The 22,564-nt window shown below is 47.2% G+C and overlaps 12 protein-coding genes across 12 annotated transcripts; 10 read left to right on the top strand and 2 right to left on the bottom strand. All coding sequences in view use genetic code 12, as the record gives it.

Annotated features, from left to right (window-relative positions):
* Nucleotides 1–546: 546 nt before the first annotated feature.
* On the top strand, nucleotides 547–1,431 carry CIP1 (Cip1p; the record flags this gene model as incomplete). The annotated part of the gene is made up of 1 exon (XM_025483537.1): nucleotides 547–1,431. The coding sequence occupies one exon, from the start codon at nucleotides 547–549 to the stop codon at nucleotides 1,429–1,431; it is 885 nt and encodes a 294-aa protein (XP_025335772.1).
* Nucleotides 1,432–2,768: 1,337 nt separating this feature from the next.
* Nucleotides 2,769–3,836, top strand: HPD1 (Hpd1p; the record flags this gene model as incomplete). The annotated part of the gene is made up of 1 exon (XM_025483536.1): nucleotides 2,769–3,836. One exon carries the CDS (start codon nucleotides 2,769–2,771, stop codon nucleotides 3,834–3,836), a length of 1,068 nt encoding a protein of 355 aa, XP_025335771.1.
* An 86-nt stretch (nucleotides 3,837–3,922) lies between these two features.
* On the bottom strand, nucleotides 3,923–6,744 carry CXQ87_005106 (uncharacterized protein; the record flags this gene model as incomplete). Its single annotated transcript, XM_025483535.1, has 3 exons — nucleotides 3,923–4,154; nucleotides 4,203–6,524; nucleotides 6,554–6,744. The coding sequence occupies 3 exons, from the start codon at nucleotides 6,742–6,744 to the stop codon at nucleotides 3,923–3,925; spliced, it is 2,745 nt and encodes a 914-aa protein (XP_025335770.1).
* A 1,690-nt stretch (nucleotides 6,745–8,434) lies between these two features.
* On the top strand, nucleotides 8,435–11,395 carry TFC4 (transcription factor TFIIIC subunit; the record flags this gene model as incomplete). The annotated part of the gene is made up of 1 exon (XM_025483534.1): nucleotides 8,435–11,395. The coding sequence occupies one exon, from the start codon at nucleotides 8,435–8,437 to the stop codon at nucleotides 11,393–11,395; it is 2,961 nt and encodes a 986-aa protein (XP_025335769.1).
* Nucleotides 11,396–11,461: 66 nt separating this feature from the next.
* CXQ87_005104 (RNA-binding protein) lies at nucleotides 11,462–11,992 on the top strand (the record flags this gene model as incomplete). The annotated part of the gene is made up of 1 exon (XM_025483533.1): nucleotides 11,462–11,992. The coding sequence occupies one exon, from the start codon at nucleotides 11,462–11,464 to the stop codon at nucleotides 11,990–11,992; it is 531 nt and encodes a 176-aa protein (XP_025335768.1).
* A 287-nt stretch (nucleotides 11,993–12,279) lies between these two features.
* CXQ87_005103 (uncharacterized protein) lies at nucleotides 12,280–13,227 on the top strand (the record flags this gene model as incomplete). Its single annotated transcript, XM_025483532.1, has 1 exon — nucleotides 12,280–13,227. One exon carries the CDS (start codon nucleotides 12,280–12,282, stop codon nucleotides 13,225–13,227), a length of 948 nt encoding a protein of 315 aa, XP_025335767.1.
* A 414-nt stretch (nucleotides 13,228–13,641) lies between these two features.
* Nucleotides 13,642–15,003, top strand: RIT1 (tRNA A64-2'-O-ribosylphosphate transferase; the record flags this gene model as incomplete). Its single annotated transcript, XM_025483531.1, has 1 exon — nucleotides 13,642–15,003. The coding sequence occupies one exon, from the start codon at nucleotides 13,642–13,644 to the stop codon at nucleotides 15,001–15,003; it is 1,362 nt and encodes a 453-aa protein (XP_025335766.1).
* Nucleotides 15,004–15,501: 498 nt separating this feature from the next.
* Nucleotides 15,502–16,245, top strand: CXQ87_005101 (putative serine hydrolase; the record flags this gene model as incomplete). The annotated part of the gene is made up of 1 exon (XM_025483530.1): nucleotides 15,502–16,245. One exon carries the CDS (start codon nucleotides 15,502–15,504, stop codon nucleotides 16,243–16,245), a length of 744 nt encoding a protein of 247 aa, XP_025335765.1.
* Nucleotides 16,246–16,583: 338 nt separating this feature from the next.
* ABD1 (mRNA (guanine-N7)-methyltransferase) lies at nucleotides 16,584–18,218 on the top strand (the record flags this gene model as incomplete). Its single annotated transcript, XM_025483529.1, has 1 exon — nucleotides 16,584–18,218. The coding sequence occupies one exon, from the start codon at nucleotides 16,584–16,586 to the stop codon at nucleotides 18,216–18,218; it is 1,635 nt and encodes a 544-aa protein (XP_025335764.1).
* Nucleotides 18,219–18,320: 102 nt separating this feature from the next.
* Nucleotides 18,321–19,498, bottom strand: CXQ87_005099 (phosphoinositide 5-phosphatase; the record flags this gene model as incomplete). Its single annotated transcript, XM_025483528.1, has 2 exons — nucleotides 18,321–18,327; nucleotides 18,372–19,498. 2 exons carry the CDS (start codon nucleotides 19,496–19,498, stop codon nucleotides 18,321–18,323), a joined length of 1,134 nt encoding a protein of 377 aa, XP_025335763.1.
* A 256-nt stretch (nucleotides 19,499–19,754) lies between these two features.
* On the top strand, nucleotides 19,755–21,257 carry CXQ87_005098 (SF3a splicing factor complex subunit; the record flags this gene model as incomplete). The annotated part of the gene is made up of 1 exon (XM_025483527.1): nucleotides 19,755–21,257. One exon carries the CDS (start codon nucleotides 19,755–19,757, stop codon nucleotides 21,255–21,257), a length of 1,503 nt encoding a protein of 500 aa, XP_025335762.1.
* A 497-nt stretch (nucleotides 21,258–21,754) lies between these two features.
* On the top strand, nucleotides 21,755–22,269 carry CXQ87_005097 (uncharacterized protein; the record flags this gene model as incomplete). Its single annotated transcript, XM_025483526.1, has 2 exons — nucleotides 21,755–21,942; nucleotides 21,981–22,269. 2 exons carry the CDS (start codon nucleotides 21,755–21,757, stop codon nucleotides 22,267–22,269), a joined length of 477 nt encoding a protein of 158 aa, XP_025335761.1.
* Between the last annotated feature and the right edge of the window lie 295 nt (nucleotides 22,270–22,564).

Raw genomic sequence — 22,564 nt, 5'->3', positions numbered from 1 at the left:
ACTGTCGTTTCGATGCAGCTCGCTCGATTGCATTGAACAACCTAATGCCACGTCTCAATCTGAAACCCATGTGTAATCAGAGTCCCGTTTTGTCATCAAATCCTTTATTCTGCTGACAGAAGCAACTTTTCACCATTGCCAGCCTGGAGGTCAAAAATAACCGATTGACTAATGGCATGCACGTCCTGCTTCCAAGCGAGGCTGCTTATCAAGCTGCTTATTCAGCGAACTTCCACCACCACAGTAAACCCGACTTTTCCACCACAATTGAAGAATGTTTGAACCTCAAATTTTAAAAAAACACTTTCAGTTTCATGACCCTCAATCTTCTTTTCCCCTTCCCCAAAAACCCTGATCTCCACCACCACACAGATTTGTCAGCGATTTTCGCAGCTCGTAATTTTACTAAAACAACCACAGCGACAGCTCTCGGTGCAGGCCAGGTTCCTGTGGCTCACGGTACCCTCGAGGTATAAAGCTCGGGAGAATCGCCCCAAATTCCTCTCATCATCAATTCCCACTTCTTCCAAATATCCATCATCACAAATGTCTAGAATCGCAGTTTTCGGTCTCGGCGGCTTCCTCGGTGCTCCAGTCTTGGAGGCACTTGAGTCCTCGTCTTTTTCAGACAAGATCAACTACCCAGTTTTGGCTGTCACCAGAGATGACTCCAAGTACAAGTCTACCGACAAGGTGAAATACGTGAAAGGCGACACCGCCAAAGATGTCGACGCTTTGACCAAGGAATTGAGCGGTGTCGATGTCATTATCTCCTTGGTCAGCCCAAGTCCTGATCTCAACGCTGCCATTGAGAAGATTGCTGCTGCTGTCAAGCCCAAGTTGGTCATTCCTTCTCAATTCGGCGTGGACATTGAGGAGTCCCAGCAAGTTTTCCCTGGTTTCTTGGGCATCAAGCAGGACCACTCCAAGAAGCTCAGAGACGCTGGTCTCAAGGTGGTGGACATTCAAACTGGTCTTTTCGGCACTGCCGACTCCTTTGTTGAGCACATTGCTCCTTTGGTCGGTGCTAACGCCGAAACCAAGCAGGTCAAGTACCTTGGCTCGCCAAAGTTCGAATTCTCCTACTCCATTCTTTCCGATATCGGTAAGGCTGTTGCAGCTGTGGCTACCTCCAACCCATCTTCTCTTCCAGACCAATTGAGAATTCAGTCTGGTACGATTTCCCAGGAGGCCATTGTGGCCAAGTACGGCAAGAGCAAGTCGATTGAGTTTTCTGCTACCGAGGTTTCCAAGGAGGATGCCTTGGCTGAGGCTAAGAAGGTGTGGGCTGAGGGTTTCGACGGAAGCAAGTTCCTCTACTACTTGCAGGCTATTATTTCTCAAGGTGAGGAGAAGGGCCTTTGGTTCACCAAGGACGACAACGAGGTTGTCAACCCCAAGGGTGCTTCCTGGAAGTGGACCACCATCTGAAGGGAAGGGCTGTAGCCTAGAGGTGTATAGAATTGAGGTATAGATTGAACAATATCATTGAAGTTTAGATTGAAAGAGTGTTACTGGAAGTATAGTGTAGTAGAGTTTGGTAGAAGGTCGGTGGACTTGTTCTCAGTATACGGGTCTTGAAGTGTAAAAGTATAGGCATAGGGCTAGTGGTGGCTAATGTAAAGATTGGGTATCTAGTGTACGTATATGTTGATGAATTTTTTGAATCCACTTGAGGATTATTTGGCTTATTCAACGAAACTGGATTATCGTGCCATTCGAATAAATCAAAGAAGGATCCATAGATCGGTCTAGGTACTGGTTAGGCGGTTTCGCAGCCATTACCACAATGGCCCAGTAGAAGTGAGGTGAGCCAGAAAGAACACATAATGCTTTAATTGGTTGTGCCACAGTCATTCAAAATTTGCTTGAACAGCCCCTTTCAAAATACCAATTAGTGCTCTTAGATATTAGACTACTCTTTAATGGGATGCCTATGCACCTCCCAATGGGGACATGCCTCACAATACACCTACAACAATGGGCAGGGGCTTACAGGGAAGACTTCCAATTTCGATTCGTAAACTCTACCATTTCCGTAAATCCAGAAAACCTCGAAATCAACATCCTCGGCGTTTTTGTCCAAACCCTCAAGTTTACAAAATTTTCCCCCAAGCCACCCACCTTCATATGATATTCCGAACGCGCTAAGCTAACTAGCGCTAGCACGGCTACTGGCTGCAAACTGGAAATGACAAAGTACCACAGATGCTTATTTCTTAGAAAAAATAATTGAATGAAATGAGAATTATTTAAAAGCCTCTTGTCAAAATGTTAAAATATCCACGTACCTCCTTATCCTCTTATCTTATCGCTCAAGCAAGCCCACCCCCACATCACCGGCCGATCCCGACTCGGACTTGAAAACCTTCTCCGAAATCACGAAAATCGCCCAATCCATCAAAAATCCAAATCTTCGAATCCCCCACCTCCTCAACTTGCCCCTCCTCCACCTCAATTCCTCAATCCACCTTTCTCACAGGGTCTATCATATGCATGCGCCAGCACATGCACCGAAGACAAAATATCAAAAAAACACTTTCAAAAGTCCCAAAAACCCCCCACTATATACTCCAACCAAGTGGCTCTCGGATATCGGCGGCTCCTTCCTTTTACAATGGCCCCCCTATAACAGGAAAACCTGGGGTACGCATATTTTCCACGGGTAGGCTCGGCTAATGCACGGAACTGTACAAGATGTGGGGCACGCTAGCATAAATAGAGGCTCGATCCGCTCGAAATTTGGGGTTAGCGAAAAATTTCCCAAAATGTCTCTTCGGTTTGTTCGTGCTTTTTCCTCCGCCAACGTGCTCAGAGCCAACTACGGTTTCATTGGTCTCGGCCAGATGGGCCAGCACATGGCCAGACACATCTACGCTCAGTTGGAGCCTCTGGATAAGTTGTATGTCTACGACACGGTTCCCGACGCCACCAAGGCGTTCGTTGAAAACGTCACATCTCAGAAACCCGAGGCCAAGAACCAGCTTACGGCGCTCGACCTGATCCCCAAGTTCGTCACAGGTGTCGACTCCCAGTTGGATTTCATTGTGTCCATGGTTCCAGAGGGAAAACACGTCAAGGGCGTTGTTTCCGAGCTCGTGGAGGCCTACAAGGCGAACCCACAGAACGCCTCCACCACCTTCTTGGACTCCTCCACCATCGACATCCCTACCTCCGTCGAGGTGCACGAGTTGGTCAAGAAGGAGCTTCCTTCGTTTGATTTCATCGACACCCCAGTGTCCGGTGGTGTGGCTGGTGCCCGTAAGGGTACCTTGTCGTTCATGCTCTCGAGAGCTGAGCACTCGGACGTTGCTCCAGACCTCGTGAAGTTGTTGAACTTCATGGGCTCCAACATCTTCCCATGCGGCTCACGTCACGGTGCTGGTTTGGCTGCGAAATTGTCCAACAACTACCTTTTGGCCGTCACCAACTTGGCTGTCGCCGACTCTTTCCAATTGGCCAAGGCCTTCGACTTGAACTTGCAGCACTACGCCAAGCTCGTGGCTGTTTCCACCGGTAAGTCCTGGGCTTCCGTGGACAACTGCCCAATTCCAGGCGTCTACCCAGAAAACAGCTTGCCTGCTGATGTCGGCTACCAGGGCGGTTTCATCACCAAGTTGACCAAGAAGGACCTTGTTTTGGCCACCGACTGTGCCGAGCAGTACGACCGTGCTTTGTTCTTGGGTGACATTTCCAAAAAGTGGTACCTCAAGGCTTGCGAGAGAGAGGACCTCGGAACCCGTGATTTGGCTGTTTTGTACGAATGGCTTGGAGAGCTCCGCAAGGAAGGCGGCGAGTACGTGGACAACAAGACGTCAGAGAAGTTTGACATCTAAAATAGAAAAGTAAATACTAATGGCACTGCGTGTTGAAGTTGGGGCACTAGGCCCACCTCTATATGTTTATCGTATGCATAGAAGCTCTATTTAACGAGCTCGTTGACGTCTTTGGAAAGCCGTCTGAACCCTTCGTTGGCCTTGTCGCCTGAGCTATCGGTAACTTCACTGATCCACTCACTCTGCTCAGAACTGGCTGTCAGAGAGCGTTGGGTGGTGCCCTGATGTGGAATGTCGCCGCTTGGAATAACTCCAAACGACTTCTGCCGCTCCTTGGTGCTCTGAAAGGACTGCTCCTCCTGGTAGTGTTTCTTGAGCCTGGGGTTACGAAAAGTGTGGTTTTCGATTCCACTCCGCCCAAAATACGTGCTGTTGCCCATCAAATCCGTCATGCTGGTGTTCATAAACGCACTAGGACGTCTTCCTTCGTCGAGCAGAAGGTTGCTGAGATTGTCGTCGGTGTAGCCTTCGTTGAGAGTCAAAAGAGGGAGTGTCAGCTCAAGAGGAGGGTCATCGTCAACTGCCAGAGCCACCGACGACTGTCTCGAAGCTAGCGGACCAATCACAGGCGAAGCGGGTCCACTGAGCAGTCTAAGCAGCCTCACGTCAGAAAGATCCATGTCATCTTCGGTTTCTGGAAGTCTAGGACTCTTGGGCCTGAAACCAGGAGAAAGCCTCTGCTCGTTCTTTTTAGGTTCAGGTACAAGCTCCGTTTTCTTCTCTGCCTCTGATGAAGTCGACGGCTTGCTTTCTGTCAAAGTTGTAGCCGAGGAGCTATCATCGCTATTACGAGAAATAGGCTCAAACTGCTTGCTGAGACGGTCCTTGATACCTGTGGAGCTAACACTGGTATCGGTGAGCGGCCTTTGCAACTCGATCGAAGGAACGGTGTCCTTTGCACCAGAATTCCGTTTCGCTCTTGTTGGCGATACCTCATTTCTCACTGGAGACGTCGCTGGATCTTCCCTCTCGTAAGCAGGTGGAAGCGTCCCATCAAAATCTGGGTTGATAGCCTCGAAAGATGGCGGGTTTATAGTAGGACGTCTCATAGGATCCGGTCTGAAAGGAGCAGGTGAATGCGCTGCTGATCTAGGACTAGCAAGTGGTTGAGCTTGTGGCAGTCCCAAGGATTCGAGCACATTTTCCTCACTTGGAGAATAGAGGTTAGCCTCTAAGTGGATCCGATGATCCTTCGCTATGGGCTCATCACTATTGGAAAGATGATGGAACAGCAATGGTGTAGGAGACCTTCCAGGAGCTCTAAACCGTGAGGATCCCTCAGACAAGGTTGGAGAATTGTGGCCAAAGTTTGAAAGGGCAGAAAATATGGAATGGCCGTTTTGCAGCTGGTCCACCATCGTCACCTCAGGGGAGTTTGGAGGCGACAGTGGAGCATATTGCGGAAGCTGCTCGGGTTGTTCTGGACGGTCATAGGCTGGAAGCAAAGTGTTGCAATGGGCAGCCAATGGCGAGCATAAATGAATAGGCGAGTCGATGGAGATTTCAAAGTGCTTTCTCTTCTCTGGGTTGGCTGGATCCTTCCGGGAGATTCTCAACGAGATCTTGATCCAGTGGTCACACTGAATGTTCTCAAACGACGTATCTGGGTGCATGGCAAAGTTGTATTTCTTGTTAATGGTGGACGGCACGAACATCTGGAATTCGAGCTCACGAGGTAGAACTTCGTCTTCTGGTGAGCCCACGTCTGGTCCATCATCAGTGAGGCAACCTTGAGCTGAAAGAAGCGACTTGTTTGGCTTGGCTTTGTGCTCTAGCAAAAGAAACTTTCTCGTGGGCTCTGCCCTGTGCACTGTTTTGTTATGGCAATAGTAGTGGCAGTTTTCCGTGACAGAAACACGGATTCTGTGGAGTGCAACCTTGCCATAAAGAGGAATAAACTTGAACGAGATGGGCACATACGTATCTAGAACCACGGCCTTACTTCCCACAAGAATCTCGTAACGCAACTGGTCCTCCCAGTCACGCTCAATAAAAATAGGCTCATTCTCTTCCACGCTGTTGTCAGATGGAATACGTACCACATTCACCGGCAACCTGGCCGTGAGGTTTGTCTTGAAAGCGCCCATTCTGATGATATTTGCCTCGAGGTTGTAGAATACTCTGCCGAAATTGGAGTCGATCGTTTCGGGCGACAGAGCGGGAAGTGGATGCTCAAAGTTGTAGATGTAGTCGCCAGGCATGAAGAGGCCTGGTTTTGCTGGCTCATTCAGAGCAGAGTGGTCTGCATTGGAGCCAGCCGACTGTGACGTGGTCAAATCTTGAAATGACGAAACCGGTGTTATTCCGGGCGCTGGCGAAGGAGAAGTGCCTCTAGGCGAAGTAGCCCTATTTATCAAACTCGCAGCGAACCCCCTGGCGGTATCTACGGGAGAAAGAAAGTCTGACCCCGAGACACCATTGGCCGGCTCGGATAGACTGAAATGGGTGATGTCGTCGCCCTTGTGGGGGTTTGTCGGAAGTGGTCTGACAAAGTCTGCTCCGAAATTGGGTGTATGCGTATCGGATTGGTAGAAAGGCCATGTGTGGTTTATGAGGTCATTGACCTCGGCGTAGCTACTTCTCTTTGGGGGAATGCCCTCTGGCCACTCTGTCCTTTGAATGCCCTTGAAATGCAAAGAAACCAGCTTCACTTTAGCCGGTTTGAGGATCCGTAGAACCAAGCACCCTCTAAGCAAAGAGGGGGTCTAGTTTCGAACTCTGCCGGTTTGAAACCCTGAAGAAAGAGATACTTCTCCGCAGGCACAATGAAAACCTGAACCAGCAGCAGCAGAGCCTGGGGAGTATCTGGAAGATTCGGCACAAGGACCTGTTCGTCAGGATTTTCGTCTCTGGCCGGGGAGAGGGCCAAGGAGGCGTCGGGGAAAAGCGGGGATCTTGCGAAATCCATATCCCACCTCAAATATGAAAATGTACAATGTTAATTGTTTATGAAAAGGAAGCGTAAGGTTGGTCTATGAGTGCCGTATGGATGAGAAGATGGATTGGCGGGATAGGCAGCTGATGGTCTGTGTGCAGTACGGCGTCAAGAGAGGACTGCTAAAAATTCGGGGGCAGTTTTTTCTTCTTTTTTTCGTAAATCGCCTCAGACGGGGCTTTCGAGTCCAGAATGGTTTTGCGGTGCTGCACGGCCAAAATTGCCGGGTTTCTGGAGGATTAGTAAATGTGCTTCGTTGCTGTGATAAGGGCTACACCACGTGACGATAAGCCAAACGCCGTAGCTTTCGGCACTTTCGGAAGCCGCTGCGGCTCCAGCGTTGGAATACGGGGATTTTCAGTTGAAGTGGTTATTTGTGTTTTGTTATAATATGTGATTTTTGTGTTCTAGTTCGTTATTGGGCCAGGAAGGTGCATTATCAGTTTGCGCACAATGGCTGCGAAATTGCTGCATCATATGGCGTAGAGCCACACGACGGTATGCTAAATATGGTGGGGGATTTAAGGTACTTTCTCATTTGAAGATTTTTTGAAAGTTCCAAGCAAGATGTTGAGTAATGTGAAGTTCAGTGATTTTGTCACTTGAAGGGCATTTGCAGATCAGGGTGAAGAAGTGGGGGCTCTGTGGTACAGTGCCAATTCCGCGGTACACAAGGAATTTGGATTCAGACTTTCGGTGACTTTCAATGATGAATTTAGGTGGATCAGGCTGCTATAGAAAATTTTAGCTTGAATGAGGAGAATTGGCATTTTTCACCCTCCGCAATAGGAAGTAACGGTCGTGGCTTAGTTGCTGTCGGTTAGAGATGAGCCATACGGCGATGAGATCAACACCTAAGCCTGAAATAGACTTTTGCCTTGCAGCTTTAAATTAGGGATTTGCTCTGCAAGGTCCAAAGATCCTCCTGCAAGGGGGAGTCAAATCCTTGAAAATTGGTTTTGTGGTCTGACTTGTAGCAGGATTCCGCATTGCAGTGTGGGTATGAATTGGACGACATGTGGAATTTGAAACTTTCAAATAACAAAGGACTCACTTGTTCATGGACAATGTTTGAAAGCACACCTCATAAAGTGCCTTAGCTTGTGTCTGGTCAAATCTTTTATGGTAAGCTGGAAACGAGATGTGAGTCTATTGAGCATCATATACTCATCCACGCCGAAACTTGTAATTGCTGCCTTACTTACGTCTAGTTCAAATAACACAGCTACTTTGTGCTTTCTCGAAGTAATACTAACTTAAATATATATCATGCCCATCAATATCTGATACACAATGGTGCCATACCGAGTATAACGGGAGTCTGCAAATTCAAAGGGACCCATATAGTCAGCCTTACTGAACTTACTTCATCATAAAACAATGCATCTGATTTGATATCATTAAGTATTAGTGTAACCCTTGGATCTCTCTAACTGGGCGCAAAACACTCATCGCGAGGCATCAATCCAAAATCTGTTCCACATAATTCAGGAACAAAAAAAAGCCATATTCACAAATTCAATAAATATTTATTTGATTCCTAACAGTACTTTACTCCAAATCTGTGACCCCTCTGCTCTTGGACCAACCCTACTACTACTCCAGGACTGCATCTGACAGACATAAACAACGGCCTTCTCCTACTACAAACCACCTTCAGGCCATGCCACGCCAAAGCCGAGAAACTTACCAATCTGATTCAGATTCTCCTGTATCTCTGGGGTCCAATTATGAGTCTGGCCTGGATTTCGATGAAGATTTGATCTCAGATGATGAAGATATCGATCCTGAGCTCCAGGGACCCAAACCAAGAAAGAACGATAAAGCCGCTCAATTGGCATCCACCTTGATGAAAGATTTGGCTGTTGACGACTCAATTGACTTTCTGGATGACGATGCCGACTATGTGGCGCTTCCTGAAGATATGGACATGGACGAGGACGACGATGATGATTTACTCAACAACTTGAGAAATGCAGCACACATGAAGAGAAAAAGGCCAAAGAGTGCCAGTAGCTTCAAGCGTCAGGTGATGAATAATAAGGACTTGGATCCAGAGAAAAGAACATACATGTCTCGAGGAAACGCTGCTTTCGTGAGAGGTGATCTAGAAACGGCATGGAAGAACTATGTTGAGGTCATCAAGATTGATAATAAGAGTTACAATGCCTACAAGACGTTGGCTGAAATTTGCCAGATGCAAAACAAGTACAACAAATGCTGTAAGTTCATGCTTATGGCGGCACTTTCCAATCCTTCAGATGTAGCACTTTGGGGCCAGGCTGCAGAACTCAGTACGGATTTGGGTCACATAGACCAGGCTATTTACTGTTACACGCGAGCAATTGCTAGCAAAAATACAGAGCATGACTATGACTTCATAATACGGCGTTCTGGGCTATATAAGCAGAAAAGGCAGTATGGACGTGCCTTAGAGGGATTGCAGAGACTCAGTCAGCAGTATCCCGAGGATTCATCCGTTGTCAAGCAATTGGCTGACGTCTATGTGCATCAGAAGCGTTACAATGATGCCATTGCGTTGTACAACCGTATTCTTGAAAAGAATATGAACCCAACAGAGACAAAAGTGCCGAGGTTCAACTGGTCCGAGCTCAATATCCTCACGGAGCTCTATATAAGCAAGAGATCATGGACATCCGCAATCAACATCATCAAAATCGTGGCAAGGTGGATCCAAAAGAGAACTGACGAAACGTGGTGGGACGAACAGCAGGACTGTGATGCCGAATTTGACGAAAGAAGAGGCCCTGCCATAATGAAGAAGAAGCCAAAGTTCTACAACGAGTGTGCCGGGCGCCCTCATGATTTGCCAATTGACATTCGCTTTAAACTCGGTTTCCTACGTCTCGAATTGGATCAAAAGGAAGAAGCCCTCCGACACTACGCTTTCTTGTTTTTGGAGGAGGATAAGTGGGAGGTTTCGGATTTGTTTTATGAGGCCGGCAAGCACCTTGAGTCGAAGGGATTCTATGAGGATGCCATCACCTACTTGAAAGGCGTTATCGATGAAGAACATTTGGCTGAAGTCCAGTACCTTTTAGGTAAATGTTACGCTGAAATCAAGGAATACGAAACCGCAAAAGCGCACTTGCTAGAGGCTATGAAAGATGATCCTGACAATGACTATCTCAAGACCATTTTGATCGAGGTGCTTTACTACACAAACGATCACGATGATCAAGCCTTGGCAAGCAGGCTTATCAGGGAGCTCAAGGCCCCCAAAGCTGATGAGGCACAACCAGAGTCAACTGACTACGTACCTCCTGCTGATGACGATGACGATCAGGATAACATAGCGCTCATCAAAAATGCGAGAGAGTACAAGGACACCAAGAAGGAGACGTTGACGGAAGAGGAAAGAGAAGAAATTGAACAGCGTGCTACACGCATGGTCCTTGATAAATTCAACAGAATGAAGAGGCTCCAGGAGGCTATCGACCAGGGTCATAAGGCTGCAGCATCTGCCTGGATGAACATCGCTTCACAGCTTATTGATATGTTCACCAGTGTCAAGGCATTCTTTCCCAAGAATAGGAAATCGACATTCAGAGGTATTGTGATGTACCTTCGTCGCAAGCAGGATCTGGATATTAACAATCGTTTGGCACGAATCAATAACCTTTATGAGGGAATCACGGAGACCACCAATTCCAGAGTCACTTTGACCGCACAGACCGAATTCAGAGGGCTTTCTTATGATCAATGGCTCTATATTTTTGTACAAAACGCTCTTCTTGTGCGTCTGTTTGACCATAACTTGGATGAAGCGATCAGCATCCTTGAGGTGGCTTTCGATGTGAATGTTTTCATCCAAGACAAACAAAGAGTTATGATCTTGCGCTTCGTGCGTCTATCGCTTGCAATTGACCAGCAGGACTACATCCCGACCGTTTGCAATAATGTTCGTTACGTGCTTACTTCGACACAGTTCTCGCCAACCGTTTACGGCATCTTCATGTGCTGTTTTGCATCTGGTGTTGCTGCCTGGGCAGCCTTCAGCAACTACAACCATCAGAAGTATTTCTTGAGACAGCTTAAAGCTTACGACTCTTTGCTCTACTCGTCAAAGGTGTCTGGTGCAGCTCATGTTACTGTTGATGTGAAAGGAATGTCGTTTGACAAAGAGCTTCCGCTGTTGCTCTACATGTACGCCTGTCTTTTGGGAAGCAACCGTGCATATTCTTCGCCAATTGTATACCTCACGAGAGCTTACAAGAAATGCTACAACGACCCCACCATCTGTCTTATGCTAGGATTGGCTCATGTGCACCGTTCGATGCAGAGAAATTCTTCCAATAGACACATGCAACTCCTTCAGGGAATCAGTTTCCTTTTGGAGTACAGAGATCGTCGCAGCAAAAACAGCACAGATTACGAAAAACAAGAGATTGAGTACAATTTCGGACGTCTTTTCCACATGTTGGGTCTTCCAGCACTCGCGATCAACCACTACAACAAGGTTTTAGAGTACCATGAAACTCTCAAAGACGATCCAGATTATGATTTACTGATTGACGCAGCTTACAACCTCACCTTGATCTACACAATCAACGGCAACACCGCTATGACCGAGGAGTTGACGGATAAGTACTTGACCATCTAGTGGTGCACTGGTGCGACCTACTGAGTATTCCTCATTTCTAGATGATCATCTCCCATCAACAACTACATGGTTCGTCTTAAGCACCGTTACATTCTTTTTGATATACTATATCCCCCTGTTTCCATTCCCCGAACCGGAACTCAAAAGGAGAAGTTCCGCGACTTCTGCGATACTCCCAAAGACACTCTTCTAGCACTACACGCCTCATCACCAGCTTCCATAAACTCCAAAACAATCGCCAATATACTCAAAAATGTTGTTCATGACCACTTTGGTGAAATAAGTGCAGGCGGAGTTGGCCTGCTGATAATTGTCAAATACTTCAGTAATAAAACCTCTACAGGCATAATACGATGCAACCGTCAAGACTTTGAACAGGTTATGGCTGCAATTGCGCTTGTGACGAAGGTGGACGCTTACGATGTTGTTATGAGGTGTGTCCATGTTAGTGGAACCATCAAGAAATGTGAGCAGTTCTCGATCAGGAGAAACAGACAGTTGATCATCGACCTAGGGCGTGATAAGGAGATGGAGTCTGGGCTCAACGAGTTTGTGGCTATGTTCAAGAAAGATGAAGCGGAGGAAGATGAGGATTAGCGTTCTAGATGTCTACAGGGTTTAGGTGGTTTGGATGAAGTTGATGACACCAGGTGATGGACAATTATCTGAGGTGTACAATCTTTTGATTGACCGATCAATGTCAAATATCACAACCTTAAAGTTAAGTGCCCACGTCTTTTAAATGCAAAAAAAAAATGCCTCTTTTGCCGTGGTATCTTGACATGTTTCACCTGTTGGTTGGTTGCAAATTAAAGCGGCCTGCACTTGGACTTACGCACATCCAACGATTTTAGTGATTGCATCATCAACCAACACGGCAACTCATGCCGCTTCTGAACATCCTACAGCAGATCAAGCGGAAGGGCCAAATCCAGCATAATGTGGCTCCTTCACTAGTCCAGTCCAATCAAACACTGCAGTCACGGCCAGGTGCATCCAGACCTAGTGCAGCACCAGCAGACCGTCCGGTCGACCCAGTTGTGGCAAGGCTAAAAGCGGCTCGTAAAGCAGAAAGAGAAAAGAAAGAAGCCGAAGCACGTGCTAAAAAGGGTCAAGCTCCAAAGAAAGAGACGAAACCAAGGGCGCCAAAACCTAGTCTGCGGCTGAGTGCTCCACCTAGAGATAAGTCCAGAAGCCCCATGGTCGCTCCGCCTCCTGCTGCGAGGGAGAAGAAACCAAAAGTTTCGTTTTCGCAGCTCATGAAGAAAGCATCTCTGATCGACCAGAGCAAGATGTCTATTCAGTTCAAGTCCAAAACAAAGTCCCCAGAGCCTAGAACCGAAAGAAGAAAGGCCGAGCCCAAGCCTAGAGCTGCCAACGATGTACATAGGGACAGGAGGCCCAATTCAGTGCCCAGGGAGAAGCCTCGTGCACCTCCAAAGGAGCCTACTAACAAAGCTAGAGTACCGATTCCCGCGAGACGGCCAAACTCCAAGCTTGAAGAAAGACTTCAGCAAAAGAAGCCCAAGAGCCAGGGTTACGATGACGAGGAAGACGACGACTCCGACATGGGCTCGTTCATTGCTTCTGACGAGGAGGAAGAGGTGCCGCAGGATTACGACCGAGATGAGATTTGGGCCATGTTCAACAAGGGTCGCACGCGGCGCTTCGACTACGATGATGATTCCGACGACATGGAGGCTACCGGCGCTGAGATCTTTGAAGAAGAGGCTCGTTCGAAGAAGAGAGCGTTGGAGGAGGACCGTAGAGAGATGGAGGAGGAGCAGCGTCTCGCTGAGCTCAAGAGGCGGCGCAAAATGAAGACGTCGTAGGCGTCACAGCATATATGATACAGGCCAAGCGCCACTAATAGCATACTAAACGGGGAGAGTTGTAGGAATCTCTAGAGTATATGGCACTTTAGATGCGCCTAGTATGATCTAATGGCTGATTCTCTGGTGTTGCCCCAAAGCATTGATGAAGCCGTTGTAAGAGAATATTCCTGAAACTCTAATACAATATTGTAAATTTCGACTTCTAGAAACTCAAACTTTAGTTCGAAAATTCCAACCCGTGGTGGTTACGGCACAGATTTCGCAGCCAATCTTCAGATCATCTACACCTCATCTTCAAGCACACCTCCCACAATTCTCCGCGTACTCGTCATTGACGGAATCATCTAAGCAATCTGCATTTATTAAAGCTTCAGCTTTCCATTCCCACCAATCAAAGACCCTTAAACCAGGATGTCCACATACAAGGAGGCCCTCAAGGAACTACGAAGAGAGCCACTTTCACTTCGAAATCGGTTCTTCCTGATTCTCCTCGACGCCCAGTACGTCTCCAAATTTACAGCTTGTGGGTTTCCCCTTGTTGCCAATGAACGCTGTGGGCTCTGGTACGTGAAACCAGAGATCCTTGCCGAGACTGCCTACTTCAAGTCCACAGATGGACACACGAACCAGTGGAAGTTTTCCTTCAGGAGGCTCAATTTTCACCTTCTTCCTTTGATTGCTAAGAATGGCGGTGTTGCGATTGTGGATTCCACAAGAAAGGGAAAACTCATGCCCGATGCTCTCTCGAAAACAGTGCCCATATGGTGTGCTGTGTTGAACTACATCATGTTCGAAGGACAAGACAGCGACTGGGACATACAGAAAGACAATTGGCTCAGGACGCCATTGGAGATGGTTCTGGAAAGCGAACACAGCTCCATAGTGGGAAAAATACCCGAGTTTGCAGCCGAACTCAAGAGACTAGGGTTGATCACGAAGGAGCAGTTGGTTTCTAGGCTCGGAGAAATAAAACCGTTAGTTCCCGTTTGGAGACGGTACGGTCAAAAAACGGTGGATGTGCCGAGATCACTGGACTACTTCACGGTGGTGTGTGTTACCGCCCTGGCTGTTTCTGTAGAGACTGCTGGGTTTTCTTACGTTCAAGGCGCTGCAGATGACCACGAGCTTTGGGCGACCAAGGACGTCTGCAATGGCAAGCTTGATGCTAAGGTTTTCTGGGATTTGATGAAGGAGACTGGTGAGTCCAGGATAGTTGATGAGAACGGCAGCATATACAGCTGGCTTTCCGATGGGGAGCTTTCCAGGAGGATCAATTGCATTTATAAGGAGCGGGTTGGCGACAGTGGGCTGAAATTGAATGTAACGGCTTTGGGAAATACTGGCATTTCGGTGGGTATCATAGACAGAAAAGTGGCATATGAGGAGGTTAAAGGGTATGATGCAGTGGTGGTACTTTCACAAGAGTATGGAATCGAGGCTCCAGAAAAGGCTACTACCAAGGTTCTCGACACGAAACTTTCAGAAGGCAAGCAGGGCTCAAAAGAACTCCGAGCTATTCTTCCCAAGATCATGGATGCATTGGATGGGTGCAATTCTATCGCCATCTTGTGTGGTTCAGGAAAGGACCTCTCCGTGGGAGTGGCTCTTTGCCTTCTTTGCAAGAGATACTCGACGACCTGGGAGGCATCAACAGGCCAACTCATTAACAAAGACGTGGTGAAGCAGCATTTGAGCAAGATTCTGGATCTTCGCAAGGTCAATCCCAGCAGAAACACTCTACAGAGCGTCAATACGTTTCTCATGGGCCGGTAATTTATAGAGCAAAGAGCCATTAATATCTCTTGGTGGATCGTAGAAGTGAATGTGTAGAGGTTTTCATTTTTGGATGGTACTGCTTTATCAGTGTGTCATGAATATTTCGCAGCCATTCTTGGATAATCAAGGAAATATGTAAAAGCAGATATACGTTGTCTCAAACCGGATAACTCCATGAAATTTCATATCATCCCTCTACTTTCAGGGTTATAAACTTCGTTTGAAGAATTTGAAAACCAACCGAATCCAATTCATTGTTCTCTGTACTTCCCTATCTGTGCGTGTAGTAGCACGCTTGTGAATATCTCCACCAAATTTCCCCCATATTCCCAAAATCATTACATTGACAAAACCATCCTAATACAGCACCCCGTTCAATATCAATTGTACCCTTCTTTATGAAAATCACTGTTTTCCCGTGACTTTTCCATATGCTACTTCAACCTCCGGTTCACTTCCCCACAGTGCGATTATCTCCTACTCTTCTTCATCACCATGCCACGCTTTCTATGCTTACCAGGCTATTTTCAAAGTGGCAAGGTGTTTGCTGAAAAGCTGTCGGGCTTCCGGAAAACGCTATCCAAAAAGTATGGCTACGAATTGGAATACCTTGACGCTCCGATTCTCATTGAAAAGAAGGAGGACCTTCCGTTTCTGCTTGGAACCGACGAGAAAGAGGCCAATGAAAAGTTTGAGTATTTGAAGAAAAAAGGTATCGCCAGATGCTGGTTCGACTACCACGACGGAATCTACGACCGCTTTGACGAGTCGTACGAGTTCTTGATCAACCACATCAGGAAGAATGGCCCTTACGACGGAATTGTGGGATTTTCCCAAGGAGCTGCTATGGCGGCGATAATAGCAAACTCAGTTCACTTGCACGGCATCAAGCCTTTCAAGGTGGCGGCGCTTTTCTCCGGTTTCGCTTTCACGGTATCTCTGACATCTTCTTTTTCGGAAGATGAGTCTCTTGCTGACTTCAGCGCCAGGCTGTCGGTGAACAAGGACTACGTGAAGTATTACCAATTGCCAAAGGACTCGCCCACAACGGTCATTGCCGTATACGGAAGGGAAGACGGGGTTGTTCCGCCATTGAGGACCAAATACTTGGCTTCTTTGTATGAGAACGCCACGGAATTCGGGCATGATGGCGGCCACTACATGCCTAATAAGAAGGAGGCGTTGGAGCCGATCGTGGAGAAGATACGATTTGCCGTGGAGCCCAAGCCAGCGCTATAAGAGGTAGATTTTAGAATACATGAAAGTCGAGGCGATTTGTTGAAAGAAACAGGTCGCTTGTGATACGAAGAGACGATATAGATACTAGTATGAACACCATGGGTATATTGAACATGTTGCACATGGCTACTGTAGTCACAAGTAGTCACTATGTGAACCAATTGTACTAGTGGCCAATATCAAAATTAGAGATTATCTGTCTTCGCCATCCATAAATTGGTATGAAATATCTACATTATATATCTGCCGCTAAATCCCCGGCCAATGGGTGACAACCCTGTCAGAAGTGTTGATGGTGGTGCACAGAACCCAACTTCATCAACTGCTACTACTACTCAATGGAAGGATCCAACAGCCCAGAGGCTGAGCATACTGAGAAACCCGCGTCTCCCCAGAACGGAGGAAGCTCTGTAGACCAGAGCCCACTCCCACAAAATGGTGACAAAAAACGCCAATCTGACAGTGAAGAGCCAGAGCCCAAGAGAGCCCACCAAGAAGAAACGCCAGACTATATCCAGTCTCTTTCACGAAAGGAGAATTCGGTAACACCTAGTCCAGCATCATCCTCTGTTTATAAAGAAACAAAGAAAGAGCTTCCAGCATGGATGAAGAGCAAAGCACAGCCTTCTGAAGCCAACAAGTACGATAAATACGGTGGGAGATCTTCAGCGGCACGTGAGCTGTCAGCAGCATCCAAATACGACAAATACGCCAAGTATGCCTCCAAGGACGACAGGTATCTGAAGTACGGTGCTAAGGTAGACTCTCAAGATGCTCGAGTAGTGAGACGTGCTGATACAGAACCAGAAAAAGATCCCCGCAGAGGTCCTAGTCAAAGAGAACCTATAGAACCTCCTGTGGAAGGCCTGCCTGCAGTTGCAGCATACACAAGTGTCCCATCTTTGGGAGGAGCAGGCCAGAAGAGTGAGTACAGAACATTTCAGAGTAGCATTGCTCATAAGGAAAATAAGGATATCAACAGCATTGTCAGACAGCACTACAACCAGCGAACCTTCCAGCTGCGGATGCAGGGCTCCAGAACGAGGTCGCCGATCTACAAGCTTAGAAACTTCAATAATGCCATCAAGTACATGTTGCTTGGAAACCATGTCAAAAGACTGCTGCCTGGAGCCCAACTCGTGCTTCTAGACTTCTGCTGCGGTAAAGGTGGTGACCTAAATAAGTGTGAGTTTGTGCATGTGGACCAGTATATTGGCGTGGATATTTCGGATGCTTCAGTTAAAGAAGCGTTTTCTAGATACTCCCAGAACAAGGCTAGATTCATTCCCCAGAACCCCCAGGCTAAGCGGTCTCGTGATTCTAAGCGCTACAACTTCGAGGCTTGCTTTACTACAGGTGATTTGTTTACCTACTCGCTACCCGAGATCCTAGAGCCAAACTTCCCTGGAATCATGGACGGCTTGTTCCCTGTGGACTGTGTCAGCGTTCAGTTTTCATTTCACTATGCATGGGAGACGGAGTCCAAAGTCCGTACTGTACTCACCAACATCACAAGATCATTGAGACCCGGTGGAACTTTCATCGGAACGATTCCGTCATCCGACTTCATCAAGGAAAAAATTGTCAACAAAAACTTTTACGAGAAAAACACATTCGGCAACGACTTGTACCATGTTCGTTTTGAGAACGATCCTCCAGAGGATGGTGTTTTCCGTGAGCCTTTTGGTAACCGGTACGACTATTTCTTGAAAGACGCAGTCGACGACGTGCCCGAGTACGTGGTGCCATTCGAATACTTCCGTTCGTTGTGCGAGGACTTCGGCTTGATCTTGCGGTACAAAAAGAACTTCACAGATATCTTCAACCAGGAGATACCGAAGTACTTTGGCAAGCTCAACAAGAACTTGATCGACGGTATGAAGCGTGCGGACGGAAAGTATGGCGTGGAGGGCGCCGAAAAGGAAGCTGTGGCATTTTATGTGGGCTTCGTCTTTGAAAAGCTCGGCAATTAACCAAACAAATAGAATAAAAACCACACGATGTATATGGTGAATAAGAGCGTGAGCCGGCCTCTTGTGGTGGTTCCAAGCCAAAGGCCAATGCCCAAGGATTTATCAGCCACTCTTCTGATGTATAACTGCTTGAGTTTGTCTATGGCAGTGCACTTCATGTACATCATGGTTGGTCCGCTGACGATGTCTTCCTCCTCTGCAATTCTCATATCCTTGCGAGCGTTGTGAGACAAATGACGATTGGGTATGTTACTGGGAAGTATGACCAAGTTGCCATTGTGGCCGATTATGCTTTCGGGTGCCTCCCTTGGAATGGTTATCAGCAAGTACACGGGACGATGGTCGGACCTCAAGTACTCATCAATGCTATCGTAGGCGAGGATGTTGGGCTGCTCTTTGCGGTATGTAGATTGATAAAAAATGCGGTCACACCACAGAGGGCAGCGGTGTTGGTTGTAGATAGCCATGCCTGGATGGTACTTGTAAGTAGGTTTAAATGTAATGCAACCCTCGGTGAAACCGGAAAACAAATCGCCGTTTGCTTTGCCCTGAGTAAGTTCATCGTATTTGAGCACCAACAGCTCCACTTCCGCTTCGGGAAGGCGACTAGTAGTGTAATTGAACGGTTGAGACACCTCTTGCTTGCGTACCTCGTCCTTGGGGTCTTTTCGAGTTCTGAAATTCAAATCGCCCATGAAGAAGGCATGTGATCCGGGCTTCAAAAAGCTGTAGCCATCTCCAAAGTCTAGAGCCCGCTGGATGGCCCAAATGTTTCGAATTCTCCGCTGGTAGTAGACCTCCCCTTCAAAAGCCCCAAGATGAGCATTAGTGAAGGTCAATTCCGTCAGCTTTGACTCCTCGTAAACGTACTTGACTCTGATACCAACACCGCCTTTTAAAGACGAGCCGCCGTTGCCGCAACTTGCCGTAGCCGTCTTGCAATCCCTAAACTTGGATGGATACGGCGTTATAGCAAATAGGCCGATCGCACCGACATGCTGAAAAGCAATGGTAGTGAAGCTTAGCGCGTCAGGACCATAGCCGTATCCCGTCTTGAGAGCCTCAATGGCAACCTCATTAGCCTTGATAAGCAACAGACGGGCCGTTTCTTCAAAACACCCGTCCATGACTGTGCAGAACTCCTGGAATCCAAACACATAGAGATGTGCTGGTTCTTTGGGGAGTGTGGGGACAATGCTCAGCAGGTACTCCACAGGATCAAGCGGCGTTTTTGCCAAGTTGAATGTATTTAGATAGAGGGGGATCTGGTCTGTCAGCATTATGGTGATGTAGTATGAGGATAATCTGGAGAATGATAGCAAGCTGTGCAGGCCGTACGGAGGAACCAGACCATGCGCCACAACTAGAGATTTTGGGAGCACAAGGAGAAGGTAGTTTCTGAAATCGTCAAAATAATACTTCTACCCGCTAGTCTATTGATAGTCTGAATTTCTGGATCATGGACCGTATATGTTATAGCATGGTGTACGGATGTGTCATGCCTATGTACCGATGCTCTGCTGAGGCATCCACAGCATGTCCCTACTAGAAGCCCAAAGACAGCTCTTGGAAGAAAACGATGCTTTGGAGGTGGCTGTAGCACAGCGGTTCCGGAAGAATCCGGGTCTTGCCGGGTCTTGCCGGGTCGACCAGTCCCACAAGCTAGCCACCAAGAAGAAGCGGTCTCATAAAGAAACGCTTCTCGAGGAGCACGAGCTCAAGTTCTTCGAGGAGACCTTCAGTGGTAACTCCAAACGTCTAAAAGAACAGCTCAGCTCGAAAACTGATCTCGTGAAGGAAATCAAAGCATTCAAGGACCCAGACTTCAAGTTCCATCTGTTCCTAGATGCCATGAAGGACTTGGATAACAAAAGAGGCGATAAGCAGACGTCTGCCAAAACCGTGCTTTCAAGCATTCTACCGTACCTGAGTGCTCCCGAAGAGGACCGGAAACCAGAAACCAATAAGGTCAAACGGAAGCATCTTCTTTCTGTAATGGGTGCTCATATCAGACCCCAATTGGGCTTGAAGTTCAATGAGGTCGAACAGTTTGGCAAGTTTGTTGATTTGTCATTCTTCTTTGACCAGTACAAATTATTGGTTCCTTCGAAGGTTACGTATGTGGACTACCTACGCAAGTTTGCAGACTTTCCGTATCTGACTACGTCTGATGAGTATAAGCGGTACCTCAACCAGCTTCTCGAGTACTTGCTTGACTTCTACAAGAAAACACATCCTCTTGATGAAGTTGAGAAGCCTCTCGAGACAGAGGAGGATTCTGGAGAAGAGCAGCTCGAGGAAGGGAAACCGAACGATAAAGGCGAGGTCTTCTGCAAAGCCTGCGATAAACTTTTTACCAAAGAGTCCGTGTACAAGGGCCACCTAGACGGAAAAAAGCACAAGAAGAACCAAAAAGCCCTTGAAGAGAACGAGCCCGCAAAGAAGGCGACCAGTGCCACCACAGAGAAACAAATCGCTCAACTAGCGAAGCTCCTCAAACCCACCATAGAAGAGACCATCAACCATATAGAGAGAAGAGCTGCTGCTTCGGAGCGTGAGCGCATGATTGAAGACACTGCATTGGCCGAGGAAGAGGAGGAGTTCACAGCCACAGACACAGACTCAAGTGACGAGTCGGATAGTGACGACGACGATGATCTACTATCCAAGCATCTTCCTCTTGGCACAGATGGAACACCCATCCCACTCTGGCTCTACAAGCTCCAAGGTCTTCACAAGAGCTACAATTGTGAAATCTGTGGAAACACCAAGTACAAAGGTCGTCAGCAGTTTGACAAACACTTCCACCTGGCAAAGCATATACACGGTTTACAATGCCTTGGTGTGGATGACGAGGCTTTGGTGAGTTTTGTCGGCATCTCCAGCATTGACGAGGCCAATGAGTTGTGGCAGAAGCTCAAGAAGATGAGAAGAAATGAGGAGAAGGCTGCTGAGACGGCAGTGGAGGTTGAGGATGAAGAGGGCAATGTCATGCCCGAGAAAGACTACCTTGAGTTGAAGAAGCAGGGTCTTTTGTAATTGGTGTTGACAACACGGCACAGGGTGCCTTGTAATATATGTAATTCAGAAACATCATCTAAAATGCTACGTAGTGAATTCATCTACTAGAACTTTTGATAAAGAATTTGGAATCAAAAATTAGTTTGATAATTCCAACGTCCATGAGTATCCGTCATTGTGTTTGGATCCACAATGTTCATTGACGATACTAGGATTTCTCAGCAACACAACGTACAAGTGCGTCAGTAACACGACTGATTGAATTGCCTTTCCAATTTCCCTCTTCTTTCTTCTTTTTCAAACACTGCCTCCTCTGTTCAGACTTCTTTCCATTCATGTCTCAGACTCACTGGACTTTCCCAACCGAGAAATCCATGAATGACAACACAATTCGAATGACCATTACCCTAGCTCAGAGGCAGGATCCCAGTCCCAGATGAACATAAATAGAGGCCCATCTTCCCTCCATTTCTCTTTCTTCATCACCACATTCAAACATATTAGCTACAACAGAGATGAACGCCTACTACAACTTTTTCCGTGCTACAGCTTCCCTTGCCTCCAAGGCCATTAACAAGTCTTTCACAGGCATTGTTTACACTGCCACCTACGCCGCAGAATTCATCGAGGACTTCTCCCAAATGAACTCGATTGTAAGCGATGCTGTGACCGAAACTCTTGAAGTCCCCGGTACTTTCCACGAGTACGACTTCAGCGAAACCATTTCCCCATCTTCCCCAGAACCCATCCTAGTGATGCCAGGTTCATTTCCCCTGACGAGGAGGAATCGATTACCAATCGTCGCAGAAGCCTCAAGGCTACTAGCGACTGGCAAACCATTGAGCTTCGTAAGAGCCCAAAGAGAGCTTCCCCCTCTCCCTTGCCGGTTCCAACTCCAACTCTCAAGCCTAAGTTTCAGCTGTTCAGAAGACGCATGAAGCATACCAATGGCGGGTTCAGAGAGCCTTCTCAAGACATGAATAAGGTCTTGACCCTGGGAAACGTTTTCCTTGTTCTCCAGGAGTGTTGATGCCTTCCGGGCTCCACTAACATAAAATATATAAAAAGCAAAAAAATAAATAAAATTGAAAAGGATACGTAGTGAGGAGGGTGGGTGTGTTGAGGCATGTGGTTCATGAGAGGAAGGTCTGACATATATGCTTTGAAGGGCAGGGGCAGTGAAGTCATTCACTTTGGATGAATTTTATTCTTTCCTGATATAAGTGTACCACTACGTTTGACTCAGCCATCTTACTGCCTTGTTACTTTGTAGTTGGCTACCAGACAAACTATATATTGCAAAATTCGAGAATTTGGTGAATGAT

Source organism: Candidozyma duobushaemuli (assembly GCF_002926085.2).
Source record: "Candidozyma duobushaemuli strain B09383 chromosome Unknown G_B09383, whole genome shotgun sequence".
NCBI lineage: Eukaryota > Fungi > Ascomycota > Pichiomycetes > Serinales > Metschnikowiaceae > Candidozyma > Candidozyma duobushaemuli.
This window is presented reverse-complemented; position numbering and strand designations above follow the sequence as displayed.